Source organism: Grosmannia clavigera, assembly GCF_000143105.1.
Source record: "Grosmannia clavigera kw1407 unplaced genomic scaffold GCSC_113, whole genome shotgun sequence".
Lineage (NCBI taxonomy): Eukaryota > Fungi > Ascomycota > Sordariomycetes > Ophiostomatales > Ophiostomataceae > Leptographium > Leptographium clavigerum.
This window is the reverse complement of record NW_014040831.1, coordinates 1,808,880-1,831,134: the sequence shown is the minus strand read 5'-3', so window position 1 is coordinate 1,831,134 and position 22,255 is coordinate 1,808,880. Positions and strand designations below refer to the sequence as shown.

General features: G+C 56.2%; 7 protein-coding genes across 7 annotated transcripts; 5 read left to right on the top strand and 2 right to left on the bottom strand.

The window, feature by feature from the left end:
- Window positions 1-127: 127 nt before the first annotated feature.
- Window positions 128-1,611, top strand: CMQ_4118 (a49-like, RNA polymerase 1 associated factor; the record flags this gene model as incomplete). The annotated part of the gene is made up of 3 exons (XM_014320056.1): window positions 128-299; window positions 374-693; window positions 748-1,611. 3 exons carry the CDS (start codon window positions 128-130, stop codon window positions 1,609-1,611), a joined length of 1,356 nt encoding a protein of 451 aa, XP_014175531.1.
- Window positions 1,612-2,178: 567 nt separating this feature from the next.
- Window positions 2,179-3,414, top strand: CMQ_3979 (xylitol dehydrogenase; the record flags this gene model as incomplete). Its single annotated transcript, XM_014319917.1, has 2 exons — window positions 2,179-2,354; window positions 2,430-3,414. 2 exons carry the CDS (start codon window positions 2,179-2,181, stop codon window positions 3,412-3,414), a joined length of 1,161 nt encoding a protein of 386 aa, XP_014175392.1.
- A 634-nt stretch (window positions 3,415-4,048) lies between these two features.
- On the top strand, window positions 4,049-4,855 carry CMQ_3865 (mitochondrial f1f0-ATP synthase g; the record flags this gene model as incomplete). Its single annotated transcript, XM_014319803.1, has 3 exons — window positions 4,049-4,373; window positions 4,470-4,554; window positions 4,615-4,855. 3 exons carry the CDS (start codon window positions 4,049-4,051, stop codon window positions 4,853-4,855), a joined length of 651 nt encoding a protein of 216 aa, XP_014175278.1.
- Window positions 4,856-5,183: 328 nt separating this feature from the next.
- CMQ_3940 (tRNA dihydrouridine synthase) lies at window positions 5,184-7,561 on the bottom strand (the record flags this gene model as incomplete). The annotated part of the gene is made up of 3 exons (XM_014319878.1): window positions 5,184-5,271; window positions 5,331-7,283; window positions 7,344-7,561. The coding sequence occupies 3 exons, from the start codon at window positions 7,559-7,561 to the stop codon at window positions 5,184-5,186; spliced, it is 2,259 nt and encodes a 752-aa protein (XP_014175353.1).
- Window positions 7,562-8,319: 758 nt separating this feature from the next.
- CMQ_3745 (kelch repeat protein) lies at window positions 8,320-10,410 on the top strand (the record flags this gene model as incomplete). The annotated part of the gene is made up of 1 exon (XM_014319683.1): window positions 8,320-10,410. One exon carries the CDS (start codon window positions 8,320-8,322, stop codon window positions 10,408-10,410), a length of 2,091 nt encoding a protein of 696 aa, XP_014175158.1.
- A 429-nt stretch (window positions 10,411-10,839) lies between these two features.
- Window positions 10,840-11,624, bottom strand: CMQ_3532 (mitochondrial hypoxia responsive domain containing protein; the record flags this gene model as incomplete). Its single annotated transcript, XM_014319470.1, has 2 exons — window positions 10,840-10,934; window positions 10,988-11,624. The coding sequence occupies 2 exons, from the start codon at window positions 11,622-11,624 to the stop codon at window positions 10,840-10,842; spliced, it is 732 nt and encodes a 243-aa protein (XP_014174945.1).
- A 3,706-nt stretch (window positions 11,625-15,330) lies between these two features.
- On the top strand, window positions 15,331-18,102 carry CMQ_3345 (c2h2 transcription factor; the record flags this gene model as incomplete). Its single annotated transcript, XM_014319283.1, has 4 exons — window positions 15,331-16,298; window positions 16,447-17,640; window positions 17,706-17,886; window positions 17,947-18,102. 4 exons carry the CDS (start codon window positions 15,331-15,333, stop codon window positions 18,100-18,102), a joined length of 2,499 nt encoding a protein of 832 aa, XP_014174758.1.
- Window positions 18,103-22,255: the final 4,153 nt, after the last annotated feature.

Below are 22,255 nucleotides of genomic sequence, written 5' to 3'. Positions count from 1 at the left end.
GGGCTTCAGCATTCTGCAGTGGGGATTTAGAAATTTTTCCCATTCAAGCGAGGCAAACGATCTGAGAGAGCGAGTCTGTGGATCGGACAACCTAGACGCAATGCCTTCCGTCTCGCAAACAGCTACAATGGCCGTCCCGGGAAAAAAGCGGAAGAGAGACGGCGTCACTGGTGGAGACGCAAAGTCCAAGAAGAAGAAGGTGACGATCAAGGAGCCTTCAGAAAAGTCTCGTGCCAAGACAGCAAAGACCATCGAGGTGACAAGCATCATACAGCCACAGTTCTCAGCTCCGGTAATAGGTATGTGTGCACACGCGCAGAGCCACCTGAGATCTCGTGTAGGGCTTGCTGACACATTGCAGCCACGACCCCAGGACTGGTCGTTCCCGATGCGATCGAGTTCGACAGCTTTGCCCAGACGAGCAAGTCTGCCAAATCTTTGTCCAAACGGTCTCGGCCGGCAAAGCCGTCGGCAGAGCTGCTCCTGCATTCATCCAGCCACCACACAGTCAACTACACCGGCAAAGAAGACAAAGCACCGGGGAGCGGCGCGGCCCTGCGACACTACATTGGCGTGCTCGACCCGGCCACGGGACAGCTGCAGGTGATGGAGGCGAAGAAGATGGTGATCCGGGGAAGCGTACGTGCTCGCGAGGCGTCGGAAGATGCGATGCGCGGCGTGTCGGTCAAGAGCGTGAGTACCCTGTCTTTCTGGTCTACTTCCCGGAACGCGCTCTCACACTCACAGACGATGATGGACCTGCGCAACGACCTGGGCCAGACGTTTGGCACGAAGAAAGCCAAGAAGGCGATCCAGGCACTGACGGAGAACGCGATCTCGACACGGAAGCGGCGGGAGGACGGGACGTTTGAGGCGGTGGCGATGGGCGCGGCCGACCGGGCGCAGCTGCAGTCGATGCAGGCGGCAACGGCAGCCATGTCGACGCGGGACGAGCTGCGCGAGACGGTGGACCGGGCGAAGCCGATCCCGCGGGGCAACTTTGAGGCGCAGGAGATCCAGGACGTGTATGTGGCGAGCGAGATGATCGGGGCAGACACGCTGGCGACGGTGCCGGTGCGCGACTGGCAGGAGGCGGTGCGAGCAGGCGAAGACATCCAGCTGTACTCGCGCTTTGTGGCGCAGCGGGTCAACCAGGTGGCCGCGCGGGCCGACGGGCTGGAACAGCTGCGCCTGCTGCGCTACCTCTACTGGGTCATCCTGTACTGGCAGGCAGCGCGGCCGGGACGTGAGCGCGGCACTAAGCGACAGCCACCGCGCGAGAAGCTGCGCGAGATGATGGACGGTGCGCCTGAGGCGATTGTCGAGCACATCCGGCAGCGATTCTCGGACGGCGGGACGATCCGCAAGTTCCAGGCCGACCTGCTGATCACGCACTGCTGCGCCTTTGCCTGCATCATCGATGGCTTCGAGGTCAACACGTACGACCTGCGCGAGGACCTCAAGCTGGAGCAGCAGCAGATTGCCCAGTACTTTAGCGAGATTGGCGCCCGCAACAAGATTGTCAAGACGGACGAGGCCGTCAGCCACGTGGCCAAGCTGGCCCTGCCGCTGCAGTTTCCCAACAACATGCGGATGCGGCGGCGGCGATGAGGATGGGGCGAAGGGCTGGAAGGAGACGCTGGAGGAGAATCAGAGAGCCAATGAGACGACTCTGCATTCTGGAGTCTACGGCGTCGATAACGCACTTACACTGGCTCCACGAGAAGCAAAACAAAATCACACGGGACTGCATTGGGAGTTCAATACGCGTATATCTACATCTATCGCTTGTATAAGATAGGATCATTGTGACTACGGTTATATACTTTAGGCGTTTTCTGCGGCCGACATTCCCCGGTGGATCCCGGCTAATAGGCCGATTAACGATATCGTGGAGCCTTCCCCTCCTTCCATATCAGCCGCTCTTAACCTTTTTCCCGGCACCGTGTGAGCCGTGTCGGGTCGGACAACCGCCAGTGTTTTGAGCATGATTATGAGTAAACTGCCTAAAGCCGCACATGGGGTGACGATGTTCCCCGCTTGGCATGGTGGTATAAAAGGGAGCGTGTGCGTACTTCTCTCGGCATCCTCTACGGCAGGTAATCCAGGCATCCAGACATTCAGACATTCGGATATTCTTCGGCACGAGATCTGCTGAGTCAGCAACCATAGTACGCAATGCCTTTCAGCGAGCCGACGGTGCAGCTGAGCAAGCCGAACATTGGAGTGTACACGAACACGAAGCACGAGCTATGGATTGCGCCAGCTGAGCCATCTCTGGAGACGGTGCAGGCAGCAGGGGGGCTGAAGCCGGGCGAGGTGACGGTAGCGATCCGGAGCACGGGCATATGCGGGTGAGCAGAGGTCTGCTGACAAAGCCAAGATATGGGAGAGCACACGCTGACGTTTTCGGGATGGAATCTCGGCAGCTCGGACGTGCACTTCTGGCGACACGGCTGCATTGGGCCGATGGTTGTGACGGGAGACCACGTGCTGGGCCACGAGTCAGCCGGCGAGGTAGTGGCAGTGCACGCAGACGGAGCGAAGGACCTGACGGGCACGACGCTCAAGGTGGGCGACCGGGTAGCGATCGAGCCGAACGTGATCTGCGGAGCGTGCACGCCCTGTCTGACGGGACGGTACAACGGGTGCGAGCGGGTGCAGTTTCTGTCGACGCCACCGGTAGACGGGCTGCTGCGACGGTACGTCAACCACCCGGCGACGTGGTGCCACCGAATCGGCGACACGATGAGCTGGGAGGAGGGATCGATGCTGGAGCCGCTGAGCGTGGCGCTGGCCGGCATCCAGCGGGCGCGTCTGGCCCTGGGCGACCCGCTGTTGGTGTGCGGCGCCGGACCGATCGGCCTGGTGACGGCGCTGTGTGTGCGGGCTGCTGGTGCCTGTCCGCTGGTGATCACGGACATCGATGCCGGCCGGTTGGCCTTTGCGCAGAAGCTGATCCCGGGGATCCGAACGGTGCAGCTGGCCGGAGGGCCGGCCGACAGCACGAAGACGCTCGATGAGCAGGCCGAGACGACAGCCAAGCGCATCGTTGCCGACGGCTTCGACGGTGTCGAACCGCTGCTCGCCATCGACTGCACCGGGGTCGAGAGCAGCGTGGCTGCTGCCATCTGGGCGGTGCAGTTTGGCGGCCGTGTCTTTGTCATCGGCGTCGGCCGCAACGAGATGCGCATCCCATTCATGCGGGCCAGCGTGCGCGAGGTCGACCTGCAGTTCCAGTACCGCTACTGCAACACGTGGCCACGGGCCATCCGGCTGGTGCAGAGCGGTCTCGTCGACCTCAAACCGCTGGTCACGCATCGCTTCCAGCTGGATGACGCCGTCGAGGCGTTTCGCACGGCGTCGGATCCGTCCACGGGCGCCATCAAGGTACAGATCCAGAGCTTGGAATAGAGACACATAGACCAGACTAGACCATTGATAAAAAGAACTCCATCATCATACATACGCGACACGCCCTCGCCTGATGTTTCCCAGTGCTCGGCCCAATTTGCGGAAGCCCACAGCTCCAGGGATTGGCGCCCTCTGATTGGTCGGACTACCGGATTCCCCCCTGCCTGGCGACATCTCCCGAGCCGTGACAGTTTTTTTCCTGCCGTGATTTTCGCCTGCCATTTGTGCTCTCCTCTTTTTCTCCCTCTCTGCCCTCCCATCGCCTGACCAACGACGACGACGCCGCCCAAGCGACTCTGCCACATCTCCCTCCTCCGCTGCTGCTTTTTGCCGTGCCCCCATTTCGCTCCTCTCCGCTCCGCTCCGCTGAATCTGTCCTGGTCCTTTTTGCTGCTGTTGTGCCTTGTCAATTGCGGCTACTCCGGACGAATCCCGCCCCAGTGCCAATTGCTCTCTAAGCTGCGCTTTTTCTCTTTTAATTTTTCTCCCCGGGTTTTCTTCCTTTTTTTGTCCGTACTTCTATACTCTTATCCACCTCTCGACTTTCGCGACACGTCCTCCTTCACGAACAGTCGCCAACACCAGCCGTCTTCGAATCGCCAACGATCTTCACACACATCCTCAATCCATCGCCATGTCCTCTATCTCAACCATGCGGCCTCTTCTGCGTCCTTCTTCTCTCGCCGCACCGACGCGCCTGGCCCTGCGCCGCTCGCCTCCCCGTCGCCTGCAGTCCTCCTCCTCCACCAGCTCCTCCACCAGCTCCTCTTCCTCCTCCACACCAGACGCTGCCGCCAAGGCACGGCAGGCTGCTGTCGATGCCACCTCCAAGGCTGCTGAGGGCCTCTCGCGCGTAGCCTCGGCTGCTGGCCCTGTCGTTGCCGGCGCTGCTCGCAACCTCACGTCTGCACTTGGTCGTGTTGGCGGTCGCACCGGCAAGTTCGTTGCTTTCACGGAACGTACGTCGATTTTCTGGCAAATGCGAATTTCGCTTTTCGCATTTGCCCCTCACCTTGTCCCCACACCAGACCCAAACTCACTCTTTCTTCCTGCAGGCTATACCCCGTTTGTCGTCTACTACTCGCGCGTCAGCCTCGAGCTGTCCCGGCTTGTCTTCCAGTCCCAGAAGATGTTCCCTCCGTACGTTTTTACCTCTGGGCCGCTGCTCTGGACGGAATTGGTCTCGACTAACCCACACAGCCCCGTGAGCACGTTCCAGACCTACTTCCAGAACGCCTGGAAGCAGGTGCAGAACCCCGCCAAACTCTTCCAGTCTCCGGCCGCCCTCCTGCAGCAGGCGCGCTCGTTGTCGCCGGTCCAGCTGGCCGCCGGTGGCGTCATCGCAGCTGAGTGCCTCGGCTTCTTCACCGTTGGCGAGATCATCGGCCGGTTCAAGCTCGTCGGTTACCGCGGCGGTGCCGCTCACGGCAGCGAGCACTAAGCGGCAGCAGCCTGCTCTGCCGTCGTGCATGACCGTGACGATTTAGAAGAGACGGGCTCCACTGCGGCTGTGGTCGTTGCGTGCGCTGCAATCCCGGGGGAAGACGGGAGACCGGACAGGGCGTGTCTCTCGCCCGTTTTCTACATTGTTCTTATCTTCCCGTTCTGTTTCATTTGTAAATTCCAACATGTACACCACCTGTTGCATAAAAGAGGAAGGGTCGGCGGAGGGTTCCATTACGAAAATACAGACGCGAGACGGATATAATAGAAGACGAGCTCCCAGTTTTCCCCTTTCCATCTTCCCATGGCCGCCGATATCCCACGCCTCATCCCTCAGCCTCGCCCTCGTAACTGTTGGACTTGTGCTTGGGCACGAACCGGAAGTCGGGATGTGCGGGTCCGAGGAACATCTCGCTATGGGTGTCAGAAAATCTAGAAAGTCACCATTCGCGCCGCTACACCACCATACGCACCTGATCTTGATCCAGTCCTTGTAGTTGCGGCTGGCCAGCAGGCCCTCCAGCTCGTTGCGGCTGCGATAGGCCGGCGGCCGATCGCTGAGGCTAGGCGGCAGGTGTTCGAGCAGCCCGACCGGCACGTAGCGGGACGTGAAGCTGAGGTGTTCGAGCAAGAAGCGGCGCGTCGTGCCGAGGCCCTGCTCGTCGGTGCCCCAAGCCTCCATGCCGTAGCGGGCAAAGCGCTCGATGTAGGCGAGCCGCTCGGACGCGGACTTGTCGAGGTACTGGCCAGCGGCGATCTCCTCAAAGATCCAGGGCTTCACGAGGGCACCACGGCCGATCATGACCGTGTCGACGTCAGCCTGGTCGATCTGCGCGCGGTACTGCTCGTGGCTAAAGCAGTCGCCGTTGCCGAGAAAGAAAATGCGGCCGCCGGGTGGTAGCGTGCGGTCGTCTGGTTCACGCACGGTGTCAGTGATCTTGTCACGTGACTCGTTGTAAGACCGCACGAGAGCGGCGCATTCAGCAATGTAGCGCCAGTCGGCCGGCTTCTTGTACCGCTGGTTGCGCGTGCGGCCGTGCAGCGTGATGGCAGCACAGCCAGGGGCACCGAGACGGCCGCGCGTCTCGACACCGCCAAAGGCCAGCCGCTCGATGACCTTGTGGGCGGTGGGCGAGCCATCACGCACGCCGACACGCAGCTTGGCCGTGATGGGCACCTCGCCCGAGACGGCGTTCATGCCGCGGATCATGCGCTCGAGCTTGTTGTGGGCCTCGAGCAGGCCGGAGCCGCCGCCGGTCTTGAAGAGCATCTCGATCGGACAGCCGCAGTTCATATCGACCAGACGCAGATGCGGCACCAAACGAGACAGGGCCTCGGTCGCCTTGATGGCCATCCACGGCTGGTTGGCCGCGATCTGGGCGCCGAACCGCAGGTCCCGGCCGTTGTCGTAGCCGGCCGTCTGGGCACTGCGGACGCTGTCGACGCGCGGTGGCACCGCCTCGGTCGCGTGCGCCTTCAGCAGCGCCCACTCCGACGGCTTGCCCGTCAGCAGGTCCAGGCCCAGGGCCATCTCCGAGTACGTGGCCTCGCAGCCGAGCTCGACGCAGAGCCGCCGGAACGGCAGGTTGCCCTGCGTCGTCAGCGGCGCCAGCGTCGGCGTCTCCGGCCCAAAGTAGAGCCGTCGCTTCTCCGACGGCAGAAAGGGTGGATCGACAAACTGCGCCCGATAGTCGTCAATCGTCGGCTCGTCCTTGGCTCCGTCTTCGGCCGCGTCGTCGACCCGTGGACCTGGCGGCTTCAGCAGGCTCTGTTCGCCCTCAATGCTCCGTCCGGTCGGGTCTTTGAAGATCTTCTTGATGATGCTCGTCTCCCGGTCCAGCCACTGGATAAAGGCCTCGGACTTGTCCAACGTCGTCCGCTTGCGCATCAAGTTGTGCTTCTCCTCGGCCGCTACCACGTTGACCACGCCCGGCCGCGCGTCGTCGTCCTCGCTGCCCGCCAGACGTCCAGCTGCCGTCTCCTTCTCCACCAGTACCAGCTCCTTGCGGCCGTCCGGATGCTCGACCTCCTCCATGTGGCTCGACACAAACCGGCACCGCCAACCGGACGGACAACGGCCATACAGCTCAAACACCGGACACCGGCCGTCAAACGTGTCCACGTCGCCGCGCCGGCCTGTGCTCAGGTACTCGCGCACGCTGTGCAGACAGCGACACCGCTCGCCCGACCGACATGGCTTGGGCGAGAACTCGGGCGAATTCGCCACTGATGTGCACAGCCGCACGGCGTCGCGGGACCAGCCAAAATCACGCTCCTTGTTCTGGCCCTTGTTCTTGCCTCTCTTGCCCTTGCGTCCGCCCGCAGAGACCGGTGCGGCCTCGTTCGAACCGCGCCCCTCGGCCTCGTCGTCGTCAAACACATCGCCCCCGCGCCGGTCGTCAGACCCGCCACCATCGATCAGGTACCTGTGTTTGTAAGCAGTTGAGCTGCCACTTCAGCCCTCCCTCCGTCATACGGTCGCTTACTCTTCCTTAATTGGAGCTATCCCCGTCACCCTCGGCTTCTTCTCGCCAGAAACAACGTCCGTGATACCTTCTGTCTTCGTTCTCTTGCTCCGGTGCTCCTCGTCATCTTCGGGATGGGCACGTGTTGTAGCTGCCACGGTTGCCGGTACCAATGCTGGTTCTGTTGCCGCTGCTGTCAAGTCAGGGCCCTGTCCCACGCTGTCGCCCAGTGTCGACATGGTCCCGTCGTCTCTAAATTCTGCCCTGTTGCGACTGCAATATTGGAAGCGCAGAAGCAAAATTCATTTTTCGCCCTTCACTAAGTGAATACATTTGCAACAAGCGGGGCACATTCTTGTAGCGGGTCGACACAAATACAGCGCCGGCGCAATACGAACATCGCCCCAGTTCTAGTAGCGGTGTAGGTTACGATTGGTAACGGGAACGAGTGAGGGCGAACAGACGTGACGAAGCTACATGTCCAGAGCCGGAGCTCATGGTTGTGGATGGACAGTGTACGCGGTGTCCCAGCTGTTTTTAGTGCCCGTCTGGCGCGCTGCAACGCTGCGCAGCTGCAGCTTCCGCCGCTGGGAATGTGGTGGAGCCCCCTGTAACAGCACAGGCTGTGCCATCTTTGTAATAGCACACCCACATTGTTTGGTGATTTCTCGCCGAAACCAACGGCCGTTTCCTGCTCGCGAACTTGGACGCCCCTTTTTCGTGTCTCGCATCTGCTCTCGCTCGCTCCCTCGTCTCTGATTCGTATCTTACCTTTTCCCTCTGCTGCTGTCTCTCATTTGGGCCTTGTTTGCCTTTCCGCTCTGTTGCTTTTCTGTCGCTTTCTCGCCTTTTCCTTTCTCGCTCGTTCGATCTCGTTTCCTGCCCGATTCACCACCTGTCGGCTCGCCATTCGCTCTCCGTCCAGCCCGGCTTTTGGCTTCCCGGTCGAGTCCCCCGCCCGCTACCCCTGTCAGGCCGATGCCAGTGGCGACCGGCCATGCCTGAACATGGCCGCCAGACCCCTCGGTCTCCCCAGCGCAAGGCTTTGCGTCCACAGAAGATCCAGGCACCTTCGTCGCCCGGCGAGTCCAGTTCGGGCATCACGCGAACGGCCACGCCTGCAGCCTCGCGTGGAGCCGACGACAGGCGACGACGCGAGGAGAGGATCCGGGCCTCCAGCAGCGCCAGTGGTCTTGCCCGGCCGCCAACCAGCGACCTGTCGGGCTCATCACCTGTTCCTCCGCCGAATCCGGCTTCCCTGCCGCTGATACGAAGCCACACGCCCGGTCACCACTCGTCCAAGAGCCACGATCGGCGCCGCAAGGCATCCGAGCTGTCGATTCGCCAGCGCTCGCAGTCGACGGTTGGCCCATCGGTTGCTGCTGCTGCTGCTGCTGCTGCTGCTTCTGATCTGGGCAGCTACACCGATCCGAGCAGCTTTACCCAGCTGGCCTCGTCGCCCTCGTCGTCGACCTACTTTTCCATGGCGGTACCTCCTTCGACCAGCAAAACACCAGGACCACCAGGACCACCAGGCCCGCCACCACAGCCGCCATTGGTCATCAGCCGAGCCTCGACACGGTCTCCCCACAGCGCACCGGCCAGCGAGCCCCGATCAGTACGCAGCGGATCGCCGACACGGACAAGAGCCCCGTCAGCCTCCTCGGGCAGCCGACGGCCGCTGGCCATGCGGTCAACATCGTCCATTGCCAGCAAGCCAGGCAGCCAGGGCAACAACAGCAACATCGAAAGCGCGCCGGCAGCAGCACCACCCTCGACCGCATCCCGCTACGTGAGCTCATCACGCGGACGGACACGCAGCATTGGCACCGATGGTGGCCGCACCAACAGTGGCGGAGCCTCGACGCCGACGATCAACAGGAACGGCACGGCCACAGCCACAACTACAGCCCCGAGCATTGTGCCGTTTCCGGCCCTGATCGACCCCAGCATGGCGCCAGATGTGCCGTCAGCCCCGTCGTCAGGCATGTACTGGTCACGGGCACCAGTGTCGGGGGCCGGCCACCCGGCACTACGCGCCCACACGGCCACGCTGATCGGCTCCAACGTGTACATCTTTGGCGGCTGCGATGCGCGGACCTGCTTCAACGAGCTGTTCGTGCTCGACGCCGACGCCTTTTTCTGGTGGCGGCCACCGGTCGTCGGCGACGTGCCGCTGCCGCTGCGCGCCATGACCTGCACGGCCGTCGGCAAGAAGCTGGTCGTCTTTGGTGGCGGCGATGGGCCCGACTACTACAACGACGTGTACGTGCTCGACACCACCACCTTTCGCTGGACGCGGCCGCGCATCGCCACCGACCGGCCCATGCCGTCCAAGCGCCGCGCCCACACCGCCTGTCTGTACAAGAACGGCATCTACATGTTTGGCGGCGGTGACGGCGTCCAGGCCCTCAACGACGTCTGGCGCCTCGATGTCAGCGACATGACCAAGATGTCGTGGAAACTGATCAGCGCCCCAACCATCGTCAGCTCGGGTGGCAGCTCGGCCAAGATTTCCGGCTCAGCCACAACATCCTTAACCTCGTCTGCGCCTTCATCAACCACGACGCTCGGCCGTGATCGAGATCGAGACCGAGACCGAGACCGAGATCGAGACCGAGACACACAACCCCGACCCCGAGCCCGCGGCTACCATACGGCCAACATGGTCGGCAGCAAGCTGGTCATCTTTGGCGGCTCGGATGGCGGCGAGTGCTTTAATGATGTCTGGGTCTACGACGTCGACACGCGCATCTGGCGCGCCGTCACCATGCCGACGGCCTTTCGGCGGCTCTCGCACACCGCCACCATCATCGGATCATATCTCTTTGTCGTCGGCGGCCACGACGGCACCGAGTACTCCAACGAGGTGCTCCTGCTCAACCTCGTCACCATGGTCTGGGACCGCCGCAAGGTCTACGGACTGCCGCCCAGTGGCCGCGGCTACCACGGCGCCGCCCTGCACGACAGCCGCCTGCTGCTGATCGGCGGCTTCGACGGCACCGAGGTCTTTGCCGATGTTTGGATCCTCGAGCTGGCCGTCCACGCATACTACTCGCAGATCAGCCAGTTCACCGTGAACGTGTGAGGGACGAGATAAAGACGAAAGACAAGAAGCATTGGGTGGCATGGTGTGGGTATGCATATGTACGATTTATGACGATAGCACAGCGCAGCTTAAAAGGTATCCGTTTGGCAGTTGTTGGTTTCATGCAAGAGACAGACTCGGATAAATCTATCACAGTCTATTGATTATTAAGAAATTTCTGCAAATGTCAGACCAGTCCTTTTCAGGCTGCTGTCCGTCTGCAAACAAACACGAAAAGCGGAGAGGGGAGCGAAGCGAAATGCAAATGTCTACCCGTTGATACCGCTCGAAGCCATGATCAAAACAAGCGCCACTGAATGGCACAACCGCCCAACGCCTTACCCGCAGACAACGCTCGGAGGTTCAGAGGCCCTTTTCCCCTTCATGGAGACTTGTCATGTTAGAAGGCATTCGTCCGAGATCCCGAAATCAGCGCGATGCGGGAGCACCAACTTTGTTCTCTGGTGCAGACTCCTTCTGCTTCTTGATCTCGGCCAGGCGCCGCTCCTCGGACGCGACCATGTCTAGCAAGTCAGTATGGGAGTGAGAAGCGACTAGTTCGACAAGGGGTACTCACCCATCCACAGGTCCTGGCCCTCGTACTCCTCCTTGTGGATCCGCTTTTCGATCATGTGCTTGTGCTCGGGATCGTTGGGATCGATCACCCTGACCGTCTCCCAGTGGCCGGTGCCGTTTTTGGCGTCCGACACCTCGAGCGTGGCCGTGGCCAGCAGCACCGCCAGCGTCAGTCCCTGCGCGTACATGCGCGCCTGCACCAGCTTCTGCGACGTCGTCAGGTACCGGTTGCGACCGACCATGACCAGCGCCAGCCCGATGGATGCCGCCCAGCTGCTGAGCACGATCGTGTAGCGGTGCTGGCGCGCCCAGCCGAGCGCCCGCGCGCTGCCCGTCTCGGCCTGGAGCGCCGCCGCGAGCTCGCGCTGCGACTCGTCCTTGTAGCCGTACATCGGGTCACGTGACCGGGCATACCGAATGCTTCCGCGCTCCGCCACGATCACCGCGCCAGCGGTCGTGATGGACGAAACCAGAAACGTCCGGAATGGGATCGTGAGCGCCCGGAACGCCGCATACCGCCGCGACGCGCCCAGCACGCCCGCCAGGCCCAGGCTGAAGCCCACTGTGCCGCCGATAATGCCGTCCTTGATCACGACATCGTAGTGCTCCTTCGCCTCGTCCTTGGTGACAATCTTCATCGTGGCTGGCGTACGTGCGGCTGCGGACTGCGTGCTGCGTGCTGTGCGGATATGCAGGAGAGAGTGCCTCGCGCAAATGGCGTCGAATCTGGTCGAGAAATTGCCCGGTTTTTGAACCGTTGGCGAGCTCGTCCGCTACTCCGTAGTGGGCTGACGTTTGCCTATCTGACGTAAGTGCCTCGGATGAGTAAGCTCCGTGTGGTCTGGTATCGCTGGGGGATGGCTTGAGCTCGACAGCAACATGGCAAGTTCGCAATGGATCCGACAGCCCTTATATCTTTTCCTCGCCTGCAGAGACCACAATGACACATCTCGTCCAGGGACAACAGCCTGGAAATCATGTCATGGCCCGTCGGAGCACCAATTCAAATCCCGATTTTCGCCCGCAGCCGTCCAATCCGCTGAACTTTTCGGCTTAGGGCTGCCTGAAGCCACCAAAGGCCCCTCATACAGGCGACCCAGACGTCGTGTTCCTTCCCCTCCTTCAGAAGTGGTGCCATCCAACTCGCTGACGTGTCCGACCTGCCCTTTTCCGCGGACCGACTATGTAAAGTACAGGGTTGATTACCAAATCATTGTCCAGATCTGCCCGGAAACTTCCCTACGCTGGCGATTATTTTTCGTTGCCTTCCTTACTCATCGAATCGTAACAACAGACAGCGGCCAAAGTTCGGTATGTATCTCATACTCGTACTCCGTAAGATACAATCTCGCACTATGCAAAAGCTTGTGACTACCTTGTAGCCACCTCGTGAGAATCGCACCAATTTCGGCGCCGCGGAAAACCACTGCTTGCAGCAACACCTACGAATATTTGTAGGCTCCAATGGGTGGAATCCTCTCACAGATCTACCATCGTTGTCCGGCGCGCGCGCCAGACGTCATTATGACTTGGCCTACGTCGTAATTGGAATTAGGTCATGCGTGGATTATATGCCCCGTAGTGCGAATAGCATGTTTCTAATTCGTCTTTTTCTTCCATTTTTTTTCCTCTTCTCTCGTAATGAATCCGTATGCTGGCTCGTGTCAAGTGGATTCTAGCCGCCGACACGAAGGCGGTGAGCTGGCAACGGAATACCCGTCGGCTCTTTGAGCTGGTATGCAATCTTATTATTTTTTTGCCGGTTGCTTTGCAACAACCAAAGTGCCGCGCCAGGCGGGTGGGCTCTCTCGCGATGGGGAGCCTTCGCGACATCCTCGTGGGGTCCGGGGGCCAATTCCCCCCATCCCCTTTGATCTTGATATCAATGCAGGCGCGATCACGAACAATGATGCAAGTCTCATATATCTCTAATCTTAGCTGCGGGAAGAGAGGGCTAGGAGAGTCTCCCTTGCCTCCGAATTAAGTCAGATCCTCCCTGGCAAAAGCTGAGATAAGTCCCTCTAGAGATAGCCATGGCCAAATCGAGTCTCAAGTCATACATACGACGTACATATCTGACACAGTAGTAGCTCGTCTGCAAGTGCTTTTTATGACGTGCCCCACCCAATCCACCTACAACGTACATACAGTAGTCTTCATCGCCTAGACTGTTAGACTGTGATATCGCACATGAACTGAAGCATGCTACGCTGTATGTATGCCATCCAGTTAGCACTCGCATGATATGCACATCAGGTTCTCTTGAGCACAATTTTGCCGGGAAGCCTCTTGCAGGGGGTGGGAGATTTGGCCCGACGGTGCTCCCCGTTTGCCCAAGTCCAGCAGAATTTGCCCAGTACAACTCCGTATGTATCAAATCAACCGTGTTTCTTGCGAACGAGTAAGCGTCCATTGTATTTTACGGAGACGGCCGTACGCAGGTCCAGCGCGGCCTCGCCTGGCCCGTGTTCGTTCTCAGCTTGCCAGCTTTTTCTACATGCCGATATGAAGCAGGACCGCACAAAGGCCTTCCGTGAGCCCGGCTACGATCAACGGACAGGAGGGACGAAGGGAGGAAGGAGGGAGCTAAGGTGCCGGCAACGAAGCTAAACAGGTGGAAAAAAAAGACACATTGCTCATTGTTCTTTGTGAGACCGCACAAAGCTGTTTGCATGAAGCGCCCGTGGCAACAGTAGCGAGCGCTCAACCCGCGAATCCATAATAATTACGGAGTACGGAGTACAAGCCCGCATATGTCGGCAACAAAGCCAGGCGAAGCTGTCGTAATATTAATAACGAGCCGTCCATTTTGTCCAGTCCGCTCTTTTTTCCACTGGCCACGCCGTCTTGGGTCCCCACGTTTCTGGGATCCAGCCGTCCATTCTGGGATCTAGCCGTCCAACCGGAGGTTGGTTCGTTATGCAATAGTCCGTCTGCGTTTGGCCCAAATGTGATTTGTCGGCCATCACATTGGCTGCTCCATCTTGTATCATGTACTCCGTATCCTTCGCCTACTTCGGTCTCCCCTCCTCTTCTGTTTGTAATATCTTGTTATTTTTTTGCTGCTAGCTTTAAAAGTGGCACTTGTGGGAGGCTTCGGGGCAAAACGATTGCAAGTTAAAACAAATCCATCCGAATAAGAACCTTTGCATGCCTTGTCATCGATCCCATTGATCCAGTTGCTCCCTTGCTCTGTTATGTAGCCGGCTATCTCTGGCAGTCGTCCGAGCCTTGCCCACGCTCTCACTCTCACTCTCTCTCTCTGCTCTCACGTCAATGTCAATCTCGCCTCGTGACCTCTGTCCTTCGTATATCAGTTGCTTCTGACCCTAACATCAACGCGACCACCCATGGTCGACCGTCCCGCCAGGTCCAGGATTCACCTTACCCGCACTTGCTGAGTAGTGCCGCCCTTGATGCAGCTCTCCTCTTCCTCTTCTTAAAACACTGTTCTGGATCCTCCCTCTCGCTCTTCCCCCTCCTAACACTTTCGTACCCTTCAAGTCTCGTCCCCTCCCTTTTCCGGTTCTCGATTTCCTCTTCTGCTGTTCTCCCTCCTTCAGCCCTGTACGACTACGACGTTGCACATCCAACCATTATTTCCCGTACACGCCTGCGCGGGCACGCATCGAACGGCCAACATTGGCATACGGCGATAGCTGACACCTTAACTCTCTCGATTTGGCCACTCACACCAGCCGCTTTCATCTGACACACGACGGCCGCACCTTCCCTGCAGCACTGTCAGCCGGGAAACGTACACGGAAGGCACGCGACAAGCACGCGTGCACGCACTCGCACTCACGCACTCACACGCAGGAACCAGAACCAGAAACCAGGAACCAAGGTATCCAGGCATCCAGGCATCCAGGCGCCGTGCTATTGACTTCTACGTGAGGTCGCTGACTTGCCCCATCGCACCTTCCTTGGAGCTAATCCGGCCGCTCTTGCCGCGAGTCCAATTCGGCCGCATCGGATTCCCTGCCTGCAATTGTCCCAACATCTCACCTTGCCCTCGCTTCATCTTGTCATCGCCCTTTCTGGCTTCCTTCTGTCCATATTTCCTACTCACTCTTCGCCTTCTGTTATTCTTACCATATTCTTACCATTCTTGGACTGTGTGCAGCTCCTATTACACTTCCTTGCCCTTTTAATTGTTAATCGCACCCCCCCGGCTCCCCTAGGCTGCTGCCAACAATAAGCGCCACCCACATAGGCCGTCGCTTTTCAACACACTTCCACTTGTCTACTTTCGACAAGTACAGAGTACCCACCAGACCATCCTCTCGACGACCCCACTGAAAGGGCTCTCCTGCGAAAGTACCCAGCACAAGCCCCGTCGCCATGAAAGCTGCCTTCAAGTGGCTTGGCTCAAGTACCGAGAACCCCTCGAAGCCGGTTCCGCCCTCCTCTCGGCCATCTGCTGTTACGACCGCCGCCGCCTCTGTGTCAAGTTCTGCCTCTGGTGGGACGGCCGTCGTCGCCACCACTTCTGCCCCTGCCAGCAGCTGCCGCATCAGCAGTCGCCAGAATATCCACCGCGCTGTCATCGACAACATTCGCAGAAGTCCCAACGCCGTGGCCTCTGATAATTCCAAAAATTGTTATCGCGTATCTTTTGACTCTCCTAGCCGAGTCCCCTCATCCTCTCCCGCCTCTACGCCTCCATCTTCTTCCCCGTCCCCGCTGCTTCAGTCGTCGCTCTCGTTGTCTCCCACCCCTCAGCCTGCGACCCCCCACTCATCCTCGCCTGACGACGCCCAAGGGATTGCCTTCGCTCACGGCCACCCGTTCAAACACATTGACGACGACCACAGTTTGCCTTCTTCACCCACTTCACCTGCCTCTCGGCAAACATTGGCTTCCTCGACCTCGTCACGCATCCCAGACCAGCCCTCTCCTACCCATCATCGCCTTCTTTCTTGCGATCGAGGTAGTGTTTGGACCTCTGCAGGTGGCGACGACGATCACCTTTTTCAGATTGACGATCCCACCACCTTTTCTCCGGAGCGCTCCAACGTCGGATTTGATCCGGATCTTGATCTTGACCTTGCCGTAAACAACGAAGGACCTTCCATCGCCGCTGTGCCTGCTTTAGATTTCGACATTGACATGACTTCCGGTCACTCTTTCGAATCGGCCATGGGCCGCGGCCGGCAAGACTCATTTGTCAGCGCTGGTCCGAAGCCTATTTCCATGATCAACCCAAACCGCGACCCCAACCGGAACCGCCGCGAAAGTCTCGCCAATAGCCTGATGGGAGGCGGCATGAGCTGGGGAGGTTTGTCTGTGAGCAGTTTCATCCGAGACGAGTAAGTCCACCTTTGCGCTGTCTCTTCCAATCGCTCCCCACGATGGAATATTATTTGCATTCTTTCGATGGATCCGACCTGGTCCGAGTCATTACCTCATCTCTACATATGAGTATACAGGGTCTGACTTTTTTTTTTTTACTTTTAGAATGATGGGTGTATCGATGGGCACGTCGCCTAACATAGCACACCAATCTCCATCTCTTCACTCCACCTCTTATCTTCCAAAGATGGAGGCCAACTTCATGCGCGATTTCATGTGCTGTGACCGGGTCTGGCCCACCATGCACGACCTGTTGCAGCATTACGAGGAAAGCCATACCCGCCAGGCCCCTTCATCTTCCCGACACATGAGCGGTCCGTCGTTTGCTACGCCAGGAACCAACCAGCGCTCTGCTGCAAACCAGCATCATGGGTCTGCAGCAAACATGGGTGTTACAGGACAGTCAAGCCTTCAGGTTCTGCAACATGCAGGACAGATGGGGCAGTCTAACCGAACAGTATCTCCCAATACTGGTGTTGGCCTTGGTCTAGGCATTGGTGTCGGTGGCTTTCAGCAACTGATTAGACAGCAAGTTCAGCAACCGTCGACTCAGCAGCAGCAACAGAATCAGCAACAGCAGCAACAGCAGTCGACCCCAATCGCTCCTAAGCATCAGCAGCTGTCGCACTTGAATGATGAGCTAGATGCCGTGGGAGACATGGAGATGGACGACGCCGTCGGGCCCATGGATATGGATGACAACCAGCGAACAATCCAGCAAACGAGACAGCTTTTTGGGCAACAGCGACCCCAGCTAAGCCTCAACAGCCCTCACCAGGCGCTGCGCACGTCTACCCCAACAACGCCAGCAGCAGCGAATTTCGGCTTTGCAAACAACCCTACTGTCTCGTCTGTAAATACGCCTACCCTCTCCACCCAGCAGGGCTTTCCGCAGCGGTCCCAGAATCAATTTTCCCACGAATCATCACCTGACGACATGGATGATGATGAAGTCCCTGGGATGCCTATGAAGATGAATTTAGGCAGCATGAACCTCGATGGCAACAATTTTGGCATGGGCTTTGCCAACAACCTCGGCGGTATTGACTTCAGCTGCATCAATGATCCTGCAAAGAGCCTTTACAGCCCCAGCGGCGCGTCCACACCACAACTCAACCAACAGCTTGCTCAGCAACTTGCACAGTTTAATATCGACCAGGCTCAGTTCCCGCCTGGCACAGACACCACGGCACTTCTGCAACAGATGAGCGCTGCATTTTTACTGCCTGAAGAGCCGAAGCCGTACAGGTGTCCAGTCATTGGTTGTGAAAAGGCATACAAGAACCAAAATGGCCTCAAGTACGCTGGCCCTTACCTTGTTCTGCTCGTCTTTCCAACTCTTTGCTAACCACGGCCCGATCTAGGTACCACAAGGCCCACGGCCACGCAACGCAGCAGCTTCACGAGAACGGTGACGGCACGTTTTCCATCGTCAATCCAGAGACTTCGGCCCCCTATCCTGGCACTCTTGGCATGGAGAAGGAGAAGCCGTTTAAGTGTGATGTTTGTGGTAAACGGTACAAGAACCTCAATGGGCTCAAATATGTAAGTTTTCACACACTTCTTCCCATTGAATCGTGTGCACTTGAACTGACAACTTGGCAGCACAAGCAACATTCTCCAGCTTGCGATCCTGAACTCCTGGCCCAGCAGCAAAACCTGCTTTCGACGATGGCGGCGACCCTTGGTCAGAATCAAATGAACCTTAACCTCGGCGGCATGTCAACACTGCCAAATATCGGCGAGGAGACCATGAACTAATTCATCTCTCGTCATCGATCCATGTTTTTTGTCTTATGGTAACAAGCGGCCAGGGATAGCTCTCATCTTATGCTTATTTTCCTCTTATACCCCTGCATCATCTCGCTCACCTTCTGAAAGAAGCATTCTCCCCTGACCGGTATGGCATCCGATAGCAGGTTCTTGTTACCCCCTTCTGATATTGGCTCGCTCGAGATTTCTGTGTAGTGCACAGCTTCCGGGCATGGCTTGTTTCAAGGTTATGTCGTCTTGCGCATCTTCAGTCTTGTTGCTTTTTACTTGAACTACATCGGTTTTGTTTAGAAGATAATGTTAGGTTCATCAGCCTACAAAGATGCGGGGTGTGTGCGTATATGTGTTGGTTGGCTGCTGTCATTGTTTGCTTACTTTCCTTTGATGCTTGCAGATCTACAAAATGGAGTTTTGGGTTTCTTTTTTTTTCACCCCCGTTGTGGCATACGGTGAGACGGAAGCTGGCTTCGTCGGCTCTAAAGCATGCTTTTTCTTACAGTATAGAGGGTCAGGGTCATAAAGAGACGATCGGATTTCACGGCTTGTTTGGGCGTATATAAATCGCTTGAGGGTGGTTGATTAGCAGGACGTGAAGTTGATGGGAAGGGTTGGGGTACAAGAAGGTTTGGGAAAAGTTTTTGCTTTTGTTCTCCAGTTCTATTCCGATCCATTGATTCTCGCAGTTTCCATATGCAGATTTGGCAAGGAGTTTGTATGAATTTAGTTTAGTTTCTAGCAAGAAAAAACAAATGCTACTTAGTATTTTGACTGTCATCGATGCTCGATCTTGTTAGTTTGTTCTTTTTTCAGACGAGTTGTAAGACGAGCTCAGCAAGGTTGTTATACGGAATATGAAACGAGACCTTGGAATCCCTGTCAGTCGTAGAATCGACAATGTCTGAGGATCCGGACTGACGATGCTTTTAGTGTATGACAGGTATATCTGACAAAGTATGCAATTGAAAAAGTTGCAAACATACAGACCGATCTGGGCTTCGGGTGGCGCATGGAAGTGTAAAAATGCGTTAGAGAACACGTAGAATTCAAAAAGTCATGATTTACGTAAAATAACTATATCTATCTAAAAGTTTCATGCGCTTCGCTAGACGGACAGTATAGCAACTGCGTACAGCTCGCAGCTTAAAAGCTAGCCAACATAGCTTCATTGTGAGGTGCATTTTGTCTATACTAGGGGGAACTACCAACTTGAACATGTGCTACTTGGCCATCCACAATGTATTCAAACAAAGTGCCGCCACGTAGTCTAGTCCGTCATGAGATGACACTCATAACGGTGGTAGAAACCTAGGTGCCTAAACGGAAGCAAAGTGGTCGAAATCGGAAATGGTGTGTAGAAGAGGGGAAACGCAAGAAAGGGGGGCGAGCGAAGAAGTCAGACAGCCTACCCTGCAAAACTGACCTCATCATGCATCGTTTTAGCCCGGTAAGGTAGGCAGTCATAATTCACTTTCCCGGAACAGAAGATAAATGCGCCTAGTTATCGGGACCTCTTGATGCTGTCCGTAGGGTGGTGATACTACCAATAGTAATTGGGACAGCGGGAGTTGCACTAATGCAACGCAAGAGACCCATAAGGTCGTATTGGCATAAACGCCATCCAAATCGCAGCAGCATCGAGGCAAGGCGTATTTATACTTGGCAGAGGCAGATGTCCAATTTGGGCTGGTATCATATCCTGGGCAGCGCACATAAGTCAATGGACTTCTACATATGCATATTTCAGCAGCATCTGACTGAAAGTTTTAAAACTTGGTATTAGGAGACGGCTCGAATTACGAAAACACGGCAGTACTCAGAAAAAGAGTTGCATTTGCGCAGATTACGTAGACTTGGGGATGCATACGTAGTACGGAGTACTACGTATGTAGAGCTTATCGATAAATGTGGTAAGATACTATACGTAGTCACTAGTAGGGAAACTATGCACAACATTTGGTGGGCACAATATATGCCGCTATATGCGATGATTCTATCTTGGTGAAGGTTTACATGTCGTTATTTGTTAGTCGGGACGGGTAAACCCTGAGGATAACTCTGACAATGGCAAGTCACATATCGGCAAAATACGAGTGCAGGTGTCGATTGCATCGAAATTCGCAAGCAGCAGTGAGGTCCAATCAAAGACGGCTGCTCGATTACCCAGACATTCGACCTTATGAATGGTCAAATAGAACGCGGAGGCGTAAACATTGTACGACAGCCAGTGTCCTGGCTGAAACGATTATGCGTCGGGAAGACAGGACGACATTATCGTATTTAGAGGCATATGCGACGAATCACGCGGCCATGCACTAGTTTGGGTAAGTTGGGTCTTGAAATAAGATATCTTACTCCATACTCCGTACGGAGTACATTATTACATATCTTGTTGTAATCAGCCCGTAACGTTCAGCTGTAACGGTGGTGAGGTCGGACCTCTATGATTTCAGCTAGCTGGATGATGAGAGGCAGTACGAAATACTCCGTAGATCGAGCTCAGTTCCCTGCCATCTTGTACTAAGATACATAGTAAGAGGCTCGTATCATTGGGAGCATCGTGTTTACCTTTCCCAGGGCCTCTGCTTTCGGGATTATACTTGCATGGTTACATGCGATATATAAAACAAACTGGCTAAATCAGATTGCAAAGAGACCGTTTGCTACATAGTAGGACTGGGAAGACTGCAGACAACGAAGCGAGTCTTTGCCAGTCTACGAATAGCTTACCTTTGTTGGCACTTAGACCCACATTCCGAGTCCTTATCTCGATCGTCTTCTTTCTTGAGCATGTCGACATCAAGCTGAGGATAGGACTAGTTTTTCCTTTTATCCAAGTGCCCATCGGAAGGTCAGCCTCAAAACTTGAGAAGGATGCTAAGTATCCACGGTTAGGCGCTGTGTGAAGAAACAGGTTTCTTATCCAATAAGATCCTACATACTTACAGAGCATGTGGTGGCATCTCACAAAATAGTGGCAAAGAGCTCGGATTTACATAGTACGGAGCACGGGTAGGTGAAAACGTGGATCCCAATGAAGCTTTTCAAACCAGGGCCTACGACGTGTCTAACCTGACCAACATACCAAAGTAAGATACAGGTTGAAAGGCTTGTTTTGCCCTGGTTCGTTTTTTGTCTGGACTACTTGGTTTAACGAGTGCTTTATACAGGGCAATGCATTGGCAGCAAGGTTTGGCCACCCCTTTTGGCCGTGCAAATCCCCGTTATTAAAATCGAGCGTCGACGGAAGCATGCATGAAGTGCTCCGTACGACTACGGAGCATTGAGTGCGTGCGCAAGTTGTTCCCCACGTATATTGCTCCGTACTCCTTATCGTACGGAGTAGTCTTATTAACATCACCGTATCTTAGCAGACTCGTGCCCCACCTATTTTCGGTGACCATGACAATATCTTTATTGATTATGTTTTGCACCACACGACGTAGGCCTGCAGAATTTCTTACTTCTGCCGTTTCGAATATCGGGCCATACGGAGTATACGACATAAGTAAGATACTTACATGAAGTATGGATGGATACGCCATGAGCCTATCGGGGCAGAATTGCGTTGCATCGAGATGCTCTCGAACAGACGGGCAAGTTATTAATACTATGTATGTAAGATGTGTTCCAAAATTTTCAGAGATTGGGAGGTGCATTCTACCTCTAGGGAGCGCAACAAGGAATGTCCCTATTTATGGCGCGGCAAAAGGAACAATGCCTTACACAATTCTTATCTTACTTGCTAGCAAGCAAATATACGCCCGGAGTACTCATACAGCAAGCATTGAACAGCATAAGTCAATCGTATTACGTACTACCATGGCTGTTTCAGGTAAAATTTGCCCAGAAAACTTCTACTTTTTCCTCAGACTTTGCGCGCAACAGGCTGGGACTGGCATACATATGTTCACCGCATATATGAAGATGGACAGTTGAGAGGACGAACAACAAAAAGCAAAGGACAAGGCGATCATGGACTACGGTAACCCCTCAATGGGGATCGCCGTAAATGGCATATAGCCACTGCAGGTTGCCTCCACTGAGCATCGGGCGATCGTTACTTTTTTCCCACCCTACAGATTCATTGGTCTGACTAGGGGGGAAACGGGGGGAAACGGAACACAATCTCGTACGTGCGCAC